The 21,299-nt window shown below is 40.3% G+C and overlaps 1 protein-coding gene across 2 annotated transcripts in view; it reads right to left on the bottom strand.

The window, feature by feature from the left end:
* Positions 1-209: 209 nt before the first annotated feature.
* gosr2 (golgi SNAP receptor complex member 2) overlaps positions 210-21,299 on the bottom strand; it is a 76,803-nt gene continuing 55,713 nt past the window's right edge. For both annotated transcript variants that reach the window (XM_073070715.1, XM_073070716.1), the window contains one exon: positions 210-2,364. In XM_073070715.1, the coding sequence (XP_072926816.1) occupies positions 2,203-2,364 (162 nt within the window). In that variant the 3' untranslated portion in view covers positions 210-2,202. The remainder of the gene's footprint in view (positions 2,365-21,299) is intronic.

Below are 21,299 nucleotides of genomic sequence, written 5' to 3'. Positions count from 1 at the left end.
AACAAATTTACATGCTATACTTTAATGGTGGCCAACATTAAAGCACCTTTGCATTTTTAGTAGATTTACATTTGTCTCTGGGTATCTATATAAACTGGGGCATTTTAATGTTTTTAAAATATAATTTTAGGCCACTCTCCAGTTAGAAAAGAAAATGCTTTCTCTTCACTCAGTAAATATAATAAAACATTCAAATGGAGACAAAGGAATAATGAGCAAGGATGCCATTTAGGCTTTTTTTTAATTACTGTACAGCAGATATTTTTTGAAGTATGTGCAGGCCAAACAAGAGATGTTTCTGTGGAAAGTTGTCACAGTCTGATGCAGTCAACAAACAGTTTGCTTCAGTCAAGAGTAGTTCACATCACATATTTTCATCAAACACAGACCCATGGGCTTTAGGTACTGATACATAATGGGACATCACTTTTATAATATGCCATTGCCACACTGAAGACATCTGGAGACCATCAAGACTGAAAAAAACAGTTTGTTGCTTTATAATGAATACAGGCTCAAACAGCAATAATGGAAATATTTAAAGGCGACATTTTAAGTATATCCATCCCCATTTTCCCTCAAGCTCCCTGCATATTTTGACTTTTCTTTGAAAATGATCATTGTGTTATCTCTAATAGGTAGGGACTGGGATATCTCGCACACTTGCTGAGCAGCACTGCTTGGGACCCATCATTTGAGCTGTGGCAGATGGTTAGAGTCGACCATCATCAAATGTCTCAATACAGGTTGACATTCTCTCACCTAGCACTGTGGTTTTAAATTTGTAGTACAGATTTGTACTAATTAATTAATTCTAACCATGATCTAATAAAGATCTAAAATTTAAATCTGTACTGATTAACCCTCCCATGTCGACAGTGTTTCTGACTTATGGAAACTTTGGGTTACACTTAGTTCTCAGAACCTTTAGGTAACCCAGGAAGTGTATATACTTTAAAAACAATTCTTCTACTCAGAGGAAGATCATCAGGTGCAATTTCTGTGATCTGGCAATGGTCAGGTCAAGAGTGACAGACTGCTGAGTTTTGACCTGTATTATCTAAAATTGCTTGTATTGCAGTTACAATCTTCTGCCAGTGGTGTCACTGGGTGGCTATTGTTGGCCAATTGCTCAAAGCAGGGTGCCACATCTAATTGTTTTCTGAGTAAGATTTGCTTATTTATTTTTATACACAGTGAGGAATTGGCCCTTCAACCCGCACCACCAAGCAAACCCCAACAATCCCTGACTTAATGCTAATCTAATCACAGGACAATTTACGACGACTAATTAACCAACTAACTGTTACATCTTTGGACTGTGGGAGGAAAGTGGAGCACCCAAAAAAAACCACGGATTCCACAGGGAGAACGTACAGACCCCTTGCACAGGACGTCAGGGCTGAGCTCCGAACTCCAACGCCGCAAACAATGTTGAATGAGGAAGAAATACTGGCAGGATACTTTATTGGGGGGAACAAGGGGGAAATCTCTCTTACTTTTTTCAAAACATTAATATAAGGTCTAGATGAGTGGACACGAACCACAGAAATCAGCCTTGGAATGGATTTGGAATTGGTGGAACTCTGGAATAGGGACTTCTTCCCCTTTGACCTCAAGAAACTGGGAAATTGCACAGAGGCCAGCCAGTTTCTGAAGCACAACTTACTGTTCACGGCATTCCTAGAATCCAATCTTTGACAGTCAAGGATTAACAGATTATATTGGGAAGTGCTGGTTTTGAAGCCGCCACAGCAAATATCTGCAATTATTTAACTTTTTTTTTGAAAAAGGAAAAAAAAATAGGGGTGGCAGTGCTGAGAGGAGACGACTGCCAAAAGGTAGCTTCCAGGTTAAAAACATTTTAATCAATGTACAGAGTGACTGAAATATTCTTCTCTTCCAGGTACAAGAATATAAAGTTCATTGATATCCATTATCTTAATCACTATAACTAGAATTAATAGCTTTCATCAGGACTTTGATCAGTCTTCCTGTCAGAAACAATTGGAAGCTTTATTGCTAAGTGTGCACACTAAATTGTTCATTGAGATCAGTTATCCAAATTTGGTCCTGTAAAAGGTTTGAGGCAGGCTGAAGGGAGGGGAGCAATTCTGAAAGCAATGAGCCAGACAGATTTGGCCAGCTTCTCAAGGAATTACTGACGGTTCCTGTAGAAGACTGCATCACAAAGGCATCTGCTCATGTCAAGTATTTAACTGCCAAGACCATGATAATGCAGGTCACAACCATTCCACCGATCATGATGAATTTGTCCTGGAAGGCCCGTTTCTCAATCAGACGCATCACAGTATTTGACATTCCCAACATATTTGCCACATCTAGGACCTTCTTTTGTGCTCCCTGTAATGAAAGAACATAATTATTAGACACCTTTGCAATCATTGTAATTTCTTAAATTAATAACTCAAGTGCATCTTGTTTGAGGGTATTTCTCCTGACATTCTTCTCAATAGTTACATGTTCTTCAACAACAGTCAAAGATTCAGTTTGCATGTATATTACAGAGTTATTTGTGAATCGTTTCCAACAGTAATTGGCTGAACAGTATAACCACAGCAAGTTTTCATTATGTGGACATAATAAAATATTTATGAAGAAGAAAGAAGGTATGAGCCTTAAACAGGAACTGGAACAGGTCAACTTATTTACAAACAACAGAACATCTGCAGATGCTGGATATCCAAGCAACATGCACCAAATGCTGGAGGAACTCAGCAGGCCAGGCAGCATCTATGGATGAAGGGTCTCGTCCCAAAACATTGACTGTTTACTCTTTTCCATTGATGTTGCCTGACCTGCTGAGCTCCTTCAGCATTTTGTGTGTGTTGTATCAACTTATTTACAGCCTAGTTCCAATTAGACTACATTTGATCACAAAAGAAAGAGCATGAACAAAGTAATACACACACAGTATATTGGCGTGGCTTCATCCTTTGAAGATCAATTAACACATCACACTGGGGAAACCAGTCAGGGAAGATTCAGCTATTTTGTCAAGTCTCTGGTAGTGAGTTATTTAAGATGAGAGAAGGGTACGCACACAGCCAAGTTTGCACTTGTCAAAGCACTGAACTTATTGCGCTGCAAGAATGTCTCAAGAACGGCAAAGAGGCCCAGATGGTAGAACCTGGAGAGCTGCATTAAATCCTAACCTTGGGTGCTGTCCCTGTGGAGACTGCATATACTGTCTGCAAACAAAGTTTGCAAGTCAAGTCAAGTTGTCACTTTTTATTGACATTTTGACCATAACTGCTGGTACAGTACTCAGTAAAAAAACAAGACAACGTTTTTCAGGACCATGGTGCTAGGTCTCTAAGTTTCTTCCTATATCCTTAAGGTGAGCAAAATTAACCATTTTGTAATTTCAAAGCAATGACCTACTAACTACATATTGAATGCATTTTTGATATTGGAGTCTTTCCTGTTCTTTTACACACAGCCTTGTACCCATCCACAGATGGAATCCTGAGTGTTACAGGTTATAATTTATATCAAACCATGACTGTACCTTTTGCTGTGGGAAATTAATATATAGGTGAATGATAGAATCTGGGTGTGCTGATAGAACACAGGGAGAAGGAGTTTAATGGTTGGCGGGGACTTGGCGAACCAAAAACGCCTGTTTCCAACCTGCATCCATGACTCCATATACTGCTGTCAAAAGAAAATCACATTGGTGGCTAAAATAAATGATAGCATTCAGAAATGATCCTGCAGAGATTGGATGGTGGAATAGAGATACATCTCTACCAAAGAAGACGCAAGGAGTTCCTTCCCTCTGCTGGCCTACAGGTCACCCTTGGGCAAGGTGTAGCACCTGCTTAGCAACCTCCGCCACTGATCATGGTCATGTGAAGTCATGGAAGCAGGTGATGGATGGTTGTATGACCAACTGGTGCATATCACAAGTGCTGGTTATGCGACCACTGACACCAGGCAGACAATCTCTGAAGAGTATTGATAATGGCTGGGGTCCCCTATCTTGCCCAGAAAGTGGCAATGGCAAACCACTTCTGTAGAAAAAAATTACCAAGACCATGATCGTTACATCATTTAGACACGGCACATGGTGATGATGATGCTGCTGCAGAAGAGGTAATTCTGGAATATGACCAGATGAAAAGAAAGCTTTTTCAACTGATAGTTAGGGAGCTGATAAGAAATAACATGGATAAGATGATTTCATGAGACAGAATTAAATCATGTTATACACAACTTTGAAATGAGATTTACAATTATTTTTGAATGGACACCAACAATCAGACTGCTTGTTTAAACATTTCATAGATTTGGTATTTAGATTTGTGAAGTCATATTTCCTCATGCTACCAAAACAACATTTAATTTGCTTCTATTCGTTTGTAAAATCAAGATTCAATTTAGTGCACCGGTACATAAAATGCTTCAGTAAAGCGGGACCTTCACATCTAATAGATTGCTTTAGTTATCAGCAGAATCACATTATATTATAAGGTCATTAAGTAAATCAATTTGCAGACTTCCTGCTGTTAAAACTAATTTTGGCAAATCTTCATTCGTTCTTGTTGAGGTTCAATTATGTAACTCTATATTATTCAAATACAATTATCTCCAAATCTACATTTATTTAAAGCAAACAAAACTGCCAATTTTTCCCACAGCAAAAGGTACAGTCATGGGTTGGCATAAATTATAACCTGTAACACTCAGGAGTCCATCTGTGGATGGGTACAAGGCTGTGTGTAAAAGAACAGGAAAGAATCCAATAGCAATGATGCACTCAATATGTAGTTAGCAGGTCGTTGTTTTGAAATTAGAAAATAGTTAAACAACACTGCACCAGGACCCATATCACACTGTCCTGCAGAATGACTTACTACAATTACTTGCACTTCTGAATTTATCAAGTTGATATTAAGCAGTCATTAATAAATTTCAATGGCATTTGGGATTCTACATAAATCACAATTTTTCCTTACCCCCACAACCAACATTTAAAATGCTAAGAGGCTACAATACAATAAAACTGTATTAGTGAAAAAAAAACAGGCACAAACAGCAGGTGAAATCAGACTCAGGTTGAATATCACCAGCAGATGTCGTGAAATTTGAGCAGTACGTTGCAATACGTAATAATAAAAGCTGTGAATTACACTAAATATAGATACTAGTTAAATAAGTAATGCAAAAAATGTCCATTCAGAAATCTGATGGCAGAGGGGAAGAAGCTGTTCCTGAATCATTGAGTGTGTGGCTTCAGGCTCCTGTACCTCATTCTTGATGGTAGTAATGAGAAGAGGTCATGTCCTGGGTGATGAGGATCCTTAATGATGGACGCCGCCTTTTTGAGGCATCACTTCTAGAAGATGTCCTGGATGCCATGGAGGCTAGTGTCCACGATGAAGCTGAGTTCACAACAATCTGCAGCTTCTTTTGATCTTGTGCAGATGCTGATGCAGCCAGTAGAATTCTTACTTGCATACAAACTTATACCTACTAGGGTAACACAGAATTGCAGCAAGTTAAGCTGCTGCTTCACAGCACCAGTAACCCAGTTTGAATTGTGACCTCAGGCACCGTCAGTGTGAAGTTCATAGATTTTCCATGCAAATGCATGAACTTCCTCAGGATTCTCCAGTTTCCTCCCACATCCCGTAGTGTGTGGGTAAGTGCTAGAATTTAGAAGTTGATGATATTATGGGTAAAATTTTAAAAACTGGATTAATGTTCATTTAACATAAATAGATGGGTGATGTTCTAGTGTGGTCTGATTTCCTGCTGTCGCCTTTTGTATCTCTAACTCTTACTTTATACCAGAACCTGCAAGAAGCCACCATCCTTCCCACAGGTCCCATCAACATAGATGCTCCTCTCTAGCCTCAAAGCCTGTGTGTTCACAGACACCAGACATAGTTTTCTGCTGTTGTGCACTTGGTAAATGCACTTCTTTTACACTCACAAACATTGCCTTGTCATTCTGTTGTTGTTGTGCTGAGTGTGCACACTTCAATGTCTTCCCCGGTATATTGTAACAAAGGGTTGGCTTTATGATGCCTTTCCTGCCATACACTGCAGAATATTCCATCTCATTAGTAATGGGGATGTCTATATGTTGTGTATATACTGTACTTAAGGTAGATGCTTCTGTTTACTTTGTAATATAATCATAACTACATTGTAGGGTGCATCATATTCTGGTTCATGTGTAGTCTTAAGTTCACTTTGTTGGCAACTAAGATGGTATGGCTTAGTGCCAATTTAAATCTGGCTCATCGGGGGGGGAGAGGGGAGAGGTAGAAGCTGCCAAGGAGTTCGCACTGGCCAAAAATAGTATGGAGTTATTATTGTGTTTTCTGGTAGATCTGTTTGTAAATATTAGCAGTTTTGAGTACTTTTTGCTAATTTTTTGTATGTTTGCTTTTGACACACCTAATAAACACTTTTGCATTAAAGTGCTCAGTGACTCCAGCCAATTTTCCTTTGGTCACAAGCTACCTATCTAACAGTTTCTATTAATGACATCATGCTGCCTTGCAGGTACCATATCTCAGGATTTTGTACATTACAACTGATAGTTGCCACATAGGTGACATTATCTAAAACTTCGTACTGACATCATTCAGGGATATTATAGTAAGGTCCATTTAGCAATATTCTGTCATATTTGGGTATGAACTATGGCTTTTCCAACTTGGAAGGCAGGGAACTATAGACCAGTTGATTTAATACCCATTACTGGCAAGATGCCAGAGTCAATAATCATAGAGAAAATCACTGATCATTAAAGAAAGCTCAGTATATTTACACCTAGTCACATGGAAGGCTTTGGCACATTTGGTCAAATTGTTTGAGGATGTAAAGTGGAGAGTTGATAGGAATGTGAACCTGTAGATATAAAGCATTTAGTTTTCCAAAAGGAATTTGATAAGATGCAAAATAGAGACTGGTACATAAATTAAGGGCCCAAGATATTGGAGAAAGTGTATTAGCACAGAATGAAACTTGGCTGTCACATGAAAAGCAGAGTTAGAATAAATGGACACAAAATGCTGGTGGAACACAGCAGGCCAGGCAGCATCTATAGGGAGAAGCACTGTCGACGAAGGGTCTCGGCCCGAAACGTCGACAGTGCTTCTCCCTATAGATGCTGCCTGGCCTGCTGTGTTCCACCAGCATTTTGTGTGTGTTGTTTGAATTTCCAGCATCTGCAGATTTCCTCGTGTTTGCTCTTAGAATAAATGGACCTCTTTTCAGCTAGAGCAGGGGTTCCTTACCTAGGGTGCACAGACCCACTGCTTAACCGTATTGGTCCACGGCGCAAAGAAGGTTGGGAACCCGAGTTAGAGGGATATAATATTGGAATGCCCAAGGGATTGGATCTTGGTCCTCAATGACCCAGTGATGGGAATGAAATTAAAGGTTTCCAAGTCTACCATGATATGAAAATAGATGAATGGTTATTTTCTGATGAATGCTTAGGATTCTATAACAGGATAAATACACATTTGAGTAACTGGGCCAAAACCTGACAAGTGGAGTTTAAATGTGGGGAAATGTAACATCATGCACTTCAGTAAGAGCAACCAGAAAGCAGATTATCTAAAAGTTCACATGGATCAAGGTGTTCTAATGTATGAATCATAAAAATTCACAGGCGGGTCCAACAAGTAGCAAATAAAAAGCTTGCTGGCAGTTATGGCAAAGGGATTTGAGTTTAAGGTTAGAGAGGTTTGGCTACAGTTTCACAGGGTATTGGTGGGGCTACAACTGGAATACCATGTAGTTTTGGTCCCCTTACCTAAAAAAAAGGATAGTAAATTTGGAGTGACATAGTAAATCACAAACATGAGATAATCTGTAGATGCTGGAAATCACAGCAACACAGACAGGATGCTGGAGGAACTCAGAAGGAAGCCCTGAAGAAGGGTCTCTGCCGGAAACATTGACTATTTACTCTTTTCTATAGACGCTGCCTGGCCTGCTGAGTTCCTCCAGCATTTGGTGTGTGTTGCAGGTCACATAGTAAATATTTTAAAATTAACAACGGAACAAATTTGCTCTCTAAAGTTCATGGTAGAAATACTCAGTGCAAAGGGTGCTCCAGTTTCCTCCCACATCCCAAACCTGTACAGGTTGTGAGGTTAACTGACTACTGCAGATTCCAGTAATTGGTGGAATATGGGGGGAGTTGGTGGGAACATGGGAGAATGGGATTAACGTAGATTTAGTGATTGCTGATCTGCATGGGCTCAGTAGGCAAAGGGCCTGCTTCTAAGCTGTATATCTCTGTAATTCATTGCTCAACAGAAATGGATTCAGATCACCCACACAACATAACCATCAACTAAAATGTCAACTGTTTATTCTCCTCCATAGGCACTGCCTGACCTGCTGAGTTCCTCAAGTATTTTGCGTGTAATGCTTTCCACATTTTAGCTGACTGGAACTGGGTGCAACCAAATTATTGCCCAAGTTGAAATTTTCTTTGTAATGACTATTGATAGCATGATATACAAACCAAACTGCTACAAGGAAAACAGTCAGATTGTGCACAGTTTTAGACAGCTGAAATACAGGACCGACTTGGTGTTGTTTGGATGAGGTGAATCTATTCCTCTGCTCACTGGCACTTCATCCTACAGCAAATCTATTTCATTTGGCAGCTGATAAACAGTCTCTTGCTTTACATTGATGTGGGGTTAAATCCTTACACATGAAGAAAAGTGTTTTGCAGAGATTCTGCTATTGACTGGATTCATGAAAGAAACAGAATCAAGATTTCAAGATGGAAAAGAGTGTTGCAGCTTCTGGGGATTAAGGGAGTGGAAGATGTCACCAGTGTGCTTACGATGCTGATAAGCGTGTCAGTGGGAAAACTAGTCAAACAGTTTTACTTTAAAAACATGGCTGTACTGACAGCCAAGTTAGGAGGTAAAATAAAAGTGGTAAACAATTTCTTGCATTTCAAAAATAACCAATTTTCAACTGAATACAATGGAAGTAAACATCAGGCACCCTTTTGTTAAATGAACCATTGACAGAAACAGCAAATTTTGTTGTGGCCATCTAAATGTTATTAAATGCTATCTGTTGCTTGTATAGTTTAGAGTTTAGATCATTTCTGAAGCAGTGGACACAGATGTTTTCTATCTGGAGGAAGGCACTTCGGAATGGATGCTTAAACCACCAGTGTGGGAGCCAAGCTCTGGCGATCAGTAGATAGCCTGGGTCTGAACCATCCAATTACAAATTAGCACCAAATCCAAAACATCTTTTTTTGAAGAAGGGTGGGGTGAACACAAAGCATGCATTCTGGTTCTCATACCACTGAATTGAATAGTCAGGGCATAGAAATTGGCAGGGATATCCTAACCAGCTGTGGAAGCTGCAATGTAAGTAATTCTCAATTCCCTGATAGAGGCGGGCAGAGCTTGTATTTCTTGCAGCTCTGGTCACTGCACTTCAGTTCCTAGGGACCCCACCTTAGATAAAAAGGCTGACATGTTTTCCAGTGGCAGCCAACATAGATAGAGAAATGGGCAATCGCAGACAGGGAAACTAACTGAAGTGAATGTTGAACAAACAAAATAAAAGCCAAGTCACTTTCATGGAACCACCTTCACAATTAGAAAGGCTTTTTGCATACACTTCAATGGAAAGAAATTCAGACTTCAGGTTATCATTTGTCTTTATAATCTGTAAAATGCCTATAAAACTTAAGTACAGTAATTGAGCAGTACACTTAAGAACCAATGGAATGTAACATTGCTTGATAAGCAATACTGTAATCATTTTTAAATATGTATAAAATTACCCTTATCAACAAGGTTGATAGAACAAGAGGAGTGGACTTCTCAAAGTTTGATATTCCTGATTTATGCCAAATCTGTCAAAACAGGCTCCAAAGTAACCATCACTCAAGAGTGAGTGAGAGTGAGTGTGAGAGTGAGAGTGAGTGTGTGCGCACGTGCACTAGTGTTACTCAGTGCAAAGGGTGCTCCAGTTTCCACTCACATCCCAAACCAGTACCGGTTGCTAGGTTAACTGATCAGTACCGATTGCCTGCAATTGGTAGAATCTGGGGAGACTTGATGGGAATGTGGAAGAATGGGATTAATTTAGATTTTCAAGTCCAGCCACAAATTCTCAATTGGATTGAGGTCTGACCTCAGACTTGGCCACTCCAGGACATTAACTTTGTTGTTTTTGAATTGCATTGAATTTATTTAAATCTTACATCCATCCCACAACATGAAGGTGTAAAATTCTTTGTCTTATGACTCTGTCGCAATGTACAGTCATGAGAATCTATAATTCTAATGGCTTGTATAAAGAAGCTGTCCTGTAGCCTGCTGGTCCTGGCTTTAATGCTGTGGTAGAGTTTGCCAGCAGAAGCAGCTGAAACAGTTAATGGTAGGGGTGACTGGTGTCCCTGATTATCTTCCAGGCCTTCCTTATGCACCTGCTGCTGTAAATGTCCTCAATGAAGCGAAGTTCACATCCACACAAAATGCTGGAGGAATTCAGCAGGCCAGGCAACATCTATAGAAAAAAGTACAATCAACACTTCGGGTCAAAACCCTTCGGCAGGACTGGCGAAAAAAAGCTGAGGAACCAGTCCTACCAAAAGGTTTTGGCCCAAAATGTTGACTGTACTTTTTTTCCATAAATGCTGCCTGGCCTGCTGAGTTTCTCCAGCATTTTGTGTGTGTTGCTTGGATTTCCAGCATCTGCAAATTTTCTCTTGTTTACGTCCACAGATGCCAATTTGGTCAGCTACCTACAGGAAAGATGTAAATGAGGTTGAAAGAGTACAAAGAAAAGTTACAAGGATGTTCCTGGGTCTGGAGGAGCTGAGTTATAAGGTAAGATTGAATAGGTTAGGACTACATTCTTTGAAATGTAGAAGATTGAAGGGAGATTTGAGGAGTATAAATAGAGCAAAGGCAAGTAGGCTTTTTCCACTAGGTTGGGTGGGGCTACAACTAGAGGTCATGGGTTAAGGGTGAAATGTGCGAAGTTTAAGGGGAACACGAGGGGAAACCTCTTCACTCAGACAGTTACGAGAGTGTGGAATGATCTGCTAGTGCAAGTGGTGGATGGGAGCTCAATTTCAATGCTTAAGAGAAGTTTGGACGGGTACATGGATGGTAGAGGTATGGAGGGCTATGGTCCGGGTGCAGGTCAATGCGAATAGGCAATTTAAATGGTTCGGCATGATAAATGGGCCAAAGGGCCTGTTTCACATGTTATATCTCAATATGCAGAGTACAAGAAATAGGTGGATGATCTTGTTGCACTACTACAGATTGTCAGCTATGATGTTGTGGCCATCACTGAATCGCGGCCGAAGGATGGTTAAAGTTGGGAGCTGACTGTCTAAGGTTACACTTTGTATCGGAGGGATAGGAGGGCAGGCAGAGGGGGTGGTGTGGCTCTGCTGGTAAAGAATGGCATCAAATCAGTAGAAAGATGTGACGGAGAATCAGAAGATGTTGAATCCTTGTGGATTGAGTTAAGAAACTGCAAGGGTAAAAGGACCCTGATGGCAGTTATATACAGGCCTCCCAAAAGCAACTGGGATATGGGCCACAGATTACAACAGGAATAAAAAAGGCATGTCAAAAGGCAAATTATATGATAGTCATGGGAAATTTCAACATGCAGGTCGATTGGTAAAATCAGGTTGGTAATGGATCTCAAGAGAGCGAGTTTGTTGAATGCTTATGAGTTGGCATTTTAGAGCAGTTTGTCATTGAGCCTACTAGAGGATCAGCTATACTGGATTGGGTGTTATGTAATGAACCAGAGGCAATCAGACAATAGACAATAGGTGCAGAAGTAGACCATTCGGCCCTTCGAGCCTGCACCGCCATTTTGAGATCATGTCTGATCAATACCCGGTTCCTGCCTTGTCCCCATATCCCTTGATTCCCCTATCCATAAGATACCTATCTAGTTCCTCCTTCTTGAAAGCATCCAGAGAATTGGCCTCCACTACCTTCCGAGGCAGTGCATTCCAGACCCCCACAACTCTCTGGGAGAAGTTTTTCCTTAACTCTGTCCTAAATAACCTACCCCTTATTCTCAAACCATGCCCTCTGGTACTGGACTCTCCCAGCATCTCCCAGCATATTTCCTGCCTCTATCTTGTCCAATCCCTTAATAATCTTATATGTTTCAATCAGATCCCCTCTCAATCTCCTTAATTCCAGCGTGTACAAGCCCAGTCTCTCTAACCTCTCTGCGTAAGACAGTCCAGACATCCCAGGAATTAACCTCGTGAATCTACGCTGCACTTCCTCTACAGCCAGGATGTCCTTCCTTAACCCCGGAGACCAAAACTGTACACAATACTCCAGGTGTGGTCTCACCAGGGCACTGTACAAATGCAAGAGGATTTCCTTGCTCTTGTACTCAATAACCTTTGTAATAAAGGCCAACATTCCATTAGCCTTCTTCACTGCCTGCTGCACTTGCTCATTCACCTTCAGTGACTGATGAACAAGGACTCCTAGATCTCTTTGTATTTCTCCCTTACCCAACTCTACACCGTTCAGATAATAATCTGCCTTCCTGTTCTTACTCCCAAAGTGGATAACCTCACACTTATTCACATTAAACGCCATCTGCCAAGTATCTGCCCACTCACCCAGCCTATCCAAGTCACCCTGAATTCTCCTAACATCCTCATCACATGTCACACTGCCACCCAGCTTAGTATCATCAGCAAATTTGCTGATGTTATTTTCTATGCCTTCATCCAATTAGGGAGCTTAAGGTAAAAGAACCCTTAGGAGCCAGTGATCAAACTATGATTGAGTTCAACTTGAAATTAGGTATGTAGAATGTAAAGACTGACGTAGCAGTATTTCAGTGAAGAAAAGGAAATTACAGTGGTATGAGAGAGGAGTTGGTCAAAGTAAATTGGAAGGAGATGCTGTCAGGGATGACAACAGAGCAGCAATGGCATGAGTTTCTAAGAAAAATGAAGGAGGTGCAGGATAGATGTATTCCAAAAACAAAGAAATATTCAAATGGCAAAATAGTACAACCTTGACAGACTAGGGAAGTCAAAGCTAATGTAAAAGCAAAAGAGCAGGCATACAACAAAGCAAAAGTTAGCAGGAGGATAGAAGATTGAGAAGCTTTTTAAAAACCTACAGAGAGAAGCTAAAAGAATCATTAGGAAAGAAAAATGAAAGCAAGATAGCAAACAATATCAAGGTGGATAGTAAAAGCTTTTTCAAGCATGTAAAAATAAAAAAGATGAAAATGGATGTAGGACTGCTAGAAAATGAGGCCAGAGACATAATAATGGGGAACAAAGAGATGGCAGATGAGCTAAAAGAGTATTTTGCATCAGTCTTCACTGTGAAGACACTAGCAGTGTGCCAGATGTTGAAGGGTGTGAGGGAAGAGAAGTGAGTGCAGTTACTATTACAAGGGAGAAGGTGCTCAAAAAACTGATAGACCCAAGGGTACATAAGTCACCCAAACCAGATGAACTGCATCCTAAGGTTCTGAAAGAGGTAGCAGTAGAGATTGTGGAGGCATTAGCAATGATCTTCCAAAAATCATTGAAATCTGGCATGGTTCCAGAGGACTGGATAATTGCAAAAGTCACTCCACTCTTTAAGAAAGGAGGAAGGCAGCAGAAAGGAAATTATAGACCAGTTAATCTGACCTCAGTGGTTGGGAAGATATTGGAGTCAATTGTTAAGGATGAGGTTATGGAGTATTTGGTGACACAGGACAAGATAGGACAAAGTCAATGTGGTTTCCTCAAGGGAAAATCTTGCCTGACAAACCAGTTGGAATTCTTTGAGGAGATTACAAGTAGGATAGATGAAGGGGAAACAGTGGACGTTCTATATTTGGACTTTCAGAAGGTCTTTGAAAAGGTGCCACACACAAGGCTGCATGCCAAGTTAAGAGTCCGTGGTATTACAGGAAAGATACTAGCATGGTTAGAGCATTGGCTGATTGGTAGAAGGCAGCGAGTGGGAATAAAAGGATCCTTTGCTAGTTGGTTGCCAGTGACTCGTGGTGTTCTGGAGGGGTCGGTGTTGGGACTGCTACTTTTTAATGCTTTCTACAGGAGCACAACTGAGAGCATCCTGACTGGCTACATCACTGCCTGGTATGGGAACCGTACTTCCCTCGTTTGCAGGTCTCTGCAGAGAGTGGTGCGGACAGCCCGGCGCATCTGTAGATGTGGACTTCCCACTATTCAGGACATTTACAGGGACAGGTGTGTAAAAAGGGCCCAAAGGATCATTGGGGACCCGAGTCACCCCAACCACAAACTGTTCCAGCTGCTACCATCTGGGAAACTGTACCGCAGCATAAAAGCCAGGACCAACAGGCTCCGGGACAGCTTCTTCCACCAGGCTATCAGACTGATCAATTCACGCTGATTCAATTGCATTTCTATGTTATATTGACTGTCCTGTTGAACCTGCTATTTATCACAAATTACTATAAATTGCACATTTAGACGGAGCAAAACTAAAGATTTTTACTCCTCATGTATATGAAGGATGTAACAAATAAAGACAATTCAATATTGATGATTTAGATGATGGAATAGATGGCTTTGTTGCCAAGTTTGCAGATGATACGAAGATCGGTGGAGAATCAGGAAGTGTTGAAGATACAGGTAGGCTGCAGAAGGACTGGTTAGAGCACTGGCTGATTGGTAGGAAGCAGTGAGTGGGAATAAAAGGATCCTTTTCTGGTTGGCTGCCAGTGAATAGTGGTGTTCTGTAGGGTTTGGTGTTGGGATTGCTTCTTTTGTTGCCAAGTTAGTAGATGATACAAAGATTGGTGGAGGGGCAAGTAGTGTTGAGGAAACAGGAAGGCTGTAGAAGGACTTATAAAAGATTAGGAGAATGGGCAAGAAAGTGACAAATGAAATACAATGTCGGAAAATGCATGGTCATGCACTTTGGTAAGAGAAATAAATATGCAGACTATTTTTAAACGGGGAGAAAATCCAAAAATCTAAGATGCAAAGGGACTTGGGAGTCCTTGTGCAGAACAACCTAAAGGTTAACTTGCAGATCGAGTTAGTGGTGAGCAAGGCAAATGCAATGTTAGCATTCTTTTCAAGAGATCTAGAATACAAGAGCAGGGATGTGTTGCTGAGGCTTTGTAAGGCACTGGTGAGGCCTCTCCTTGAGTATTGTGAACAGTTTTGGGCTCCTCATCTTAGAAAAGATGTGCTGGCATTGGAGAGGGTCCAGAGGAGGTTCACTATGGATGATTCCAGAAATGAGAGGGTTATCATACAAGGAATGTTTGCTGGCTCTGGGCCTGTACTTGGAGGAATTTAGAAGGATGAGGAGTGATCTCATTGAAAACTTTCAAATGTTGAAAGGCCTAGACAGAGTAGATGTGGAAACGATGTTTCCCGTGGAGAGGAGACATGATAGAAGTGTTCAAAATCATAATCATTAAGATGGATGCCAGCTGCTACTTCAGAGTTAATCTATCAACAAGGACACGGGCCCACAGGTGGAGTCTGGTTAAGGGGATATTTTAGACTAACATCAGGAAGCATTTCTTTACACAGTGAGTTGTGGACACATGGAACAAACTACTTACTTATGTAGTTGAGAGCAGTACCTCAGAGACTTTCAAATCTAAACTCGATAGCTATTTTAACACACTATGTGAAGAGGAACTTGGCAAGCTTTAACAGGCTGAATGGCCTGTTCTTATCAAAATATTTATATGTTGTAATGCTCTAAATTTTAAAAATAATTTTATGCTTGGGCATTGCTCCTTACAACAAAATTGGCCGTAATATCAGATCATTATATTGATTGCAGCAAATGTTGGGATCTGCTACACAGAATGAACACTGCTCTATCCATTGACGGATGAAGCACAAGCCGAATCCCTAATGCAGGTTAATATGCGCCATTGCTCTAGTCAAATGTGCCACCAATTACAGATTGTTGAACAACAATCAGTCTGTTTGGAGGATGTCAGCATGTTGAAGAGATTCTGTGGAAGGAAAAAAAATATTGAACCAAAATGTCAACAACTCCTTTCCTCCCGCAGTTGCTGCATGACTTATTGAGTACCTCCAGTAGATTATTTGTTGCTTCAGATTCCAGATCTGCAATCTGTTTGTCAGCTCAACAACAATCCTTAATTGAGGCACAAGTCCAGTAAGCAGATAGACCCAATCAGTTTGGAGATCATTACTAATTGTGAAGCCTTAAAAATTTCTCCCATTGTCATTTGGAGGATTTTAGTTCCAACTCAAAGAAAAAAGAAATGGGTGAAAAGGAATAATGAATGCAAGCAGATGTGACTGGGAACCGAAGAAGGGAAATGGAGACAGTCAAACCAACAGCAGCAATGTAAGGTATAGCACAAATCAGCAATGTAGATAAGCATGAAATATGTAAAATAATCGTGGAAGACTCTAATCTCTAGGTAGATGACACAATGCAATTTAGCCATAATGCTGATCAGTTACCTCCAGGAGGACCACAACCTTGTGGTAGGGTTTGGAGGCTTGTGTGCCTCAATGACCCTGGGAGCTATGCTGGCTGGAGTCAGGCTTTGGCTCTTGGTAGGGTCACCCATGTCAAAGGTCAAAGGACAGAAGACAGATTAAGAGTAGTCCAGCAGTCCTCTAAGTTCGGGGGTTCAGCTCAGAGCTAACAACCTTGACTGGTCAGACAAAATTGTCACAGAAACAGCAATAAAGGATCCTTTTACATCTGAATGCGACAGTATTCCCAAGTCTCCACCCGGGACCTGGAGGACTGACAGTAGTGAAAACCAAAAAGAAGCTACTGACATGATGAAGGAAGTCCAGAACAGCACCAAAGATGGAGGACCTTTATTGCTGCCCTAAACACCAGCAGCGTAATGGGCAGTAAGTGACCAGCTGACTGTGAAGTAATGGGGATTCCAAGAAAAAGATTAGCCAGAACATTTGGGAAAACTCTGCTCCTATTCAAGCTACTGCCATGAAAATCCTTTATGTCCAGCTGAAAGAGCAAGCAAGCATCTACATGATGGCACCTTTAATAATGCAGCACTCGCTCAGTCGCTCCCGGCAACGTCAGCTTATGCTCTTGTGCTTATGTCTGAGTGGGACTTGAACATACAGCTGGCAAAAATTGACCAACCACCACCACACGAGCATCCTTGTCATTCAATTTATTTATTATGCATAAGTTTGTAAGAACACACATTTTGCAACTTCTAGCAACATCACCTGTTAAAACAGGTGCCAAGAGTGAATGCTGAAAACTGTGTACATCAGTCCATCTTCCACGGCATCAAATAGTTCACTAATCTTCAGGTATATATCTAGGGCAGTGAAATTAAATGAAACAATAACTTCAGCTCCCAACTGACACGACACACCTTCGCTCTTGATTTCTAATAAAGAGAGAATGCACCTCAGCACTTTATAGAGCCCCAAGCTAAAACTGTATTCTACGTATTCAATGCATTTAATAACATACAGAAGTCTTGCATTGTCTTGAGCCTCTCAGCTCATATACCTTCCCTATTGTTTGCAAAATGGAACAATTTATTAAAAAAAACAGCAAACTCAATGCCCTTTATAAAGACTGTGTCCCTCTTGTATCAGATCAGTTGACCTACATCCAAGGCAATTTCCATTTTTTTCCCTTCAATTTCATTTTATTCAAGTTCCCTTAATTAGCCAGCTCAGCTCAGCTTCTGTAGTAGAAATTGGATTGGGTGGCACTGTTTTATTAAGTGCTAAATGATCCAAAACCAATTTTGCCTGGAGTGAATTGTCCCATCTCCGGATGAAATTGTGGCAAGTGTAAAACTGGATCAAACACTTCTGCTGCTGACATTATTTGAGTAATGCATATTCCCACTTACATCAATATTATTGGAGCTCAAACAATCATCGGGAAAAGAAAGAATCTCTTATATTGAAACATTTGATCGATTTATGGAATAAGGTAAATGTGGATGATGAGATAAAGAAATCTTTATTAGCAAAGAGAACCCTAATTCAAAATAGACTTATTCCTTTTACAATGGATAATCAACTTTTATATAACTGGTTTCAAAAAGGGATCAGATATATAGGTGACTGTTTTGAAGGAGGTATATTGATGTCGTTTGATCAATTAAAGAATAAATATAAAATATCAAATAACACTCTTTTCTGTTATTTTCAATTAAAGGCCTATTTAAGAGATAAACTGGGTCAAACAATGTTAATGCCAAAACCTAATGAAATAGAAACTTTAATTCAAAAAGGAAAAATTAAAAAATTTATGTCTTGTATGTATAATTTGATTCAAAAACAGACAATTAAACCAGGAATTCATAAGTCAAGACAAAAATGGGAAACTGATTTGAATATTAAAATTGATGAAAAAAATTGGTCAAGACTGTCTTGATAGTATGACAAATACAATAAATGTCCGACTTAGATTAGTACAATACAATTTTTTACATCAATATTACACCACAAAAAATAAATAGATTAAACCCAAATTTATCTGACCAATGTTTCCGATGTAATCAAGAAATCGGTACGTTTTTTACACTCTTGTTTTAAAATTCAACCTTTTTAGATAAATCAAGACTTTTACTGGAACAAATTATTGGAATACAACTTCCACATAGCCCAACATTATTTTTATTAGGCAATATTGAAGGGATAATACCGAAATCTAAATTGAATAAATATCAGAAAAAATTTATAAAAATTGCATTGGCAGTAGCCAAAAAAGCTATTGCAGTTACTTGGAAATCAGATTCATACTTAACTATGGATCGTTGGAATAATGAAATATTCCACTTGAAAAAATTACTTATAATTTAAGAACTGGATATGATATATTTTTGAAAATTTGGCACCCCTATCTACAAAAGATAGGATTAAATATATAGGTCCTTTGAAGATAAAACTACCCGGTATTAGTTATTTGGGGAAAAAAATAAAGATATATACTAAAGTTATTTTGAACTCCATGGTGCATGTGGGGATCCTCCAATATCCAGGCAATCCTTTTTTCCTTCTTTCTTTTTTTTTTAGACAGGGATGTTAAGGGGGGATTAAGGGGAGGCGGGAGGGCTAATATTAATTTTCATTACTTTATTATTCTATTCATTGTATGTAATTCTCTTAAAAATTTAATAAAAAATATATATATATATATAAAAACCAATCATTCAGCAATGGCTTTGGTAACAACTGTCTGACTGGGCAGTTCTAAAGTAGACACACACCTCACTACATTCATCGTGCAACAACTAACATAGATACGTTTTGCTGCAGATTGTGTTAAGCTCCTCATTCAATGAGTACCTCAATATTTCAGACAAACAACACAGTCCAGGCCGTTCCAGCCCAACGAGCTGCACCACCCAGCAAACCATCTATCAACTAGCCTAATCAAAGGACAGTTTACAATGATTAATTAACCTACTATCTGATATGTCTTTGGACTGTGGGAGGAAAGCAGAGCACCCGGAAGTAACCCACTTGTTCTCCTCCTTACAGATGGCGCCAGAATTGAACTCCGAACTCTAATGCCCTGACCTATAATAGCATTGCGTGAACTGCTACATTACCATGGTGCCCATAGTGACACTGGTGCAATAGTGACATGCCCAAGAGCATTTTATGTCCAGAAGCCCTGAATTGGCACCACAGGTCACACAAAAATTTTGGGCCATAAGATAGTGACTTGCCAATCTGTGATTTATCCAATCTCAGAGTCTTTACAGACATCACATCCTATGGAGACAACTCTTATCCTCTTCTTTCGTGACTTCTCATACCAAAGGGGCAAAGGGGGTTGCACCTAGAGCTGTGGTGATGAAGCATTCATGAGCAGAGTGAAAAATGCCAGTCCCCTCCTGAAGATAAAAACTATTTACTACCTCAGGTTCCTTATACCGGAGGCGGTGGGTGTGGGGGGGGGGGGGGGGGAGAGAGAGAGAGAAAGAGTATGGGGATAAGGTCCCACTACCTTTTAAATGCTCACAACGGCATGTGGCTCAAATAGCCTCTGCCAACCAAGAACCAAGCCCAGCTCCTGACTTTCACACATGGCTCAGATACTAAGTTCAGTGGAACCGTTTCTACTGACAGGAGAAGGGGCAAAGGCAGGTTACTGGCGCCGTAAAATCAGTTATTTCAGGCAGATGGGGTGCATCAGCCGTGATTGGCAGCTCATCTAGGAGAACGAAAACTCTGATATTACACCTCCACTACATTGTGGATACACCCATTCATAGGAAATGCTTCGGAAGTAAACCCCGAGAGAAAAATCTGGAGCTGGAGTCTCAAAGGCAGACCTACGTTGAGTTCAACGCTGACTGGCAGCTCCTGCAACACCACAGGTGCCAAACTGTATCGGCCTCTGCCGTCCCTTTGGATTCATCAGCTGTGTGGAGAGGGAGAGCCTGCTGCAAGGGAGACAGCTTGCTCTCCTTATTGTACTGTCCTGGCTTGTGTATCATGAGGATAGCTGGAACATAGACTGGGAAAGGATGAGGAATGTGGATGGAATAACAATACGTGTGCTCAAGTGAACTTGCACGTGCATCTGGATAAGTGTGAGACAGCAGTCATTTCACTAGAGTGCAACTTACTTTGACACACAAAGATTGATTCGACACTGATCCACTATTTGGGTATTCTCACATTTCAAGCTACCCATTGCCAATCTCTTCTAATAGTGGCTTGGACAGGTCACCTGCCACTCAACATGAAGGACCTCCCTCTTGATAAAGTCAACACTCTCATCCCCTCTCACAAAACCATGGAGCTTTTGCTTCTGTCAGGCTGTTTTGAGAAGTTCACCTTAAGGTGAGAAAGCCTTTCATGATTACAGTGTAGCAAAATATTAGTAGCTGTGTCAATTAACTCTGGTGCTGTGAAGAATGAAGAACTTCTATAGTTTCTGTTTGGCTGGAAATCACCTCAACGTCATTTCCCAGTGGCTTTTAACCAGAAGTAAAAAACAGACGATGCTGAAACCACTCATCTAGTCAGAAAGGAGACACAGGGTTAACAATTCAGGTCCAAAATTCTTTGTCAGGCTGAGAAAAACTTCTCATGAAGTTCACAGTTACAACAAAGGGGTCTTCTAACTTAAAGCTAATTCAGTTGCTCTTTCCACAAATGCTGCCTGACCTGTTGTGTCTTTGCAGCATTGTTTTTCTTTCAGATTTCTAGTATCTGCATTTTTTTTTCATTTTTTCTTGACTAGATTCGCTATTTGCTTTTGAAAGGAAGTTGATTTGATACTTTCACTAAGTAC

This window comes from Hemitrygon akajei, chromosome 18 (genome assembly GCF_048418815.1).
Source record: "Hemitrygon akajei chromosome 18, sHemAka1.3, whole genome shotgun sequence".
Lineage (NCBI taxonomy): Eukaryota > Metazoa > Chordata > Chondrichthyes > Myliobatiformes > Dasyatidae > Hemitrygon > Hemitrygon akajei.
This window is presented reverse-complemented; position numbering and strand designations above follow the sequence as displayed.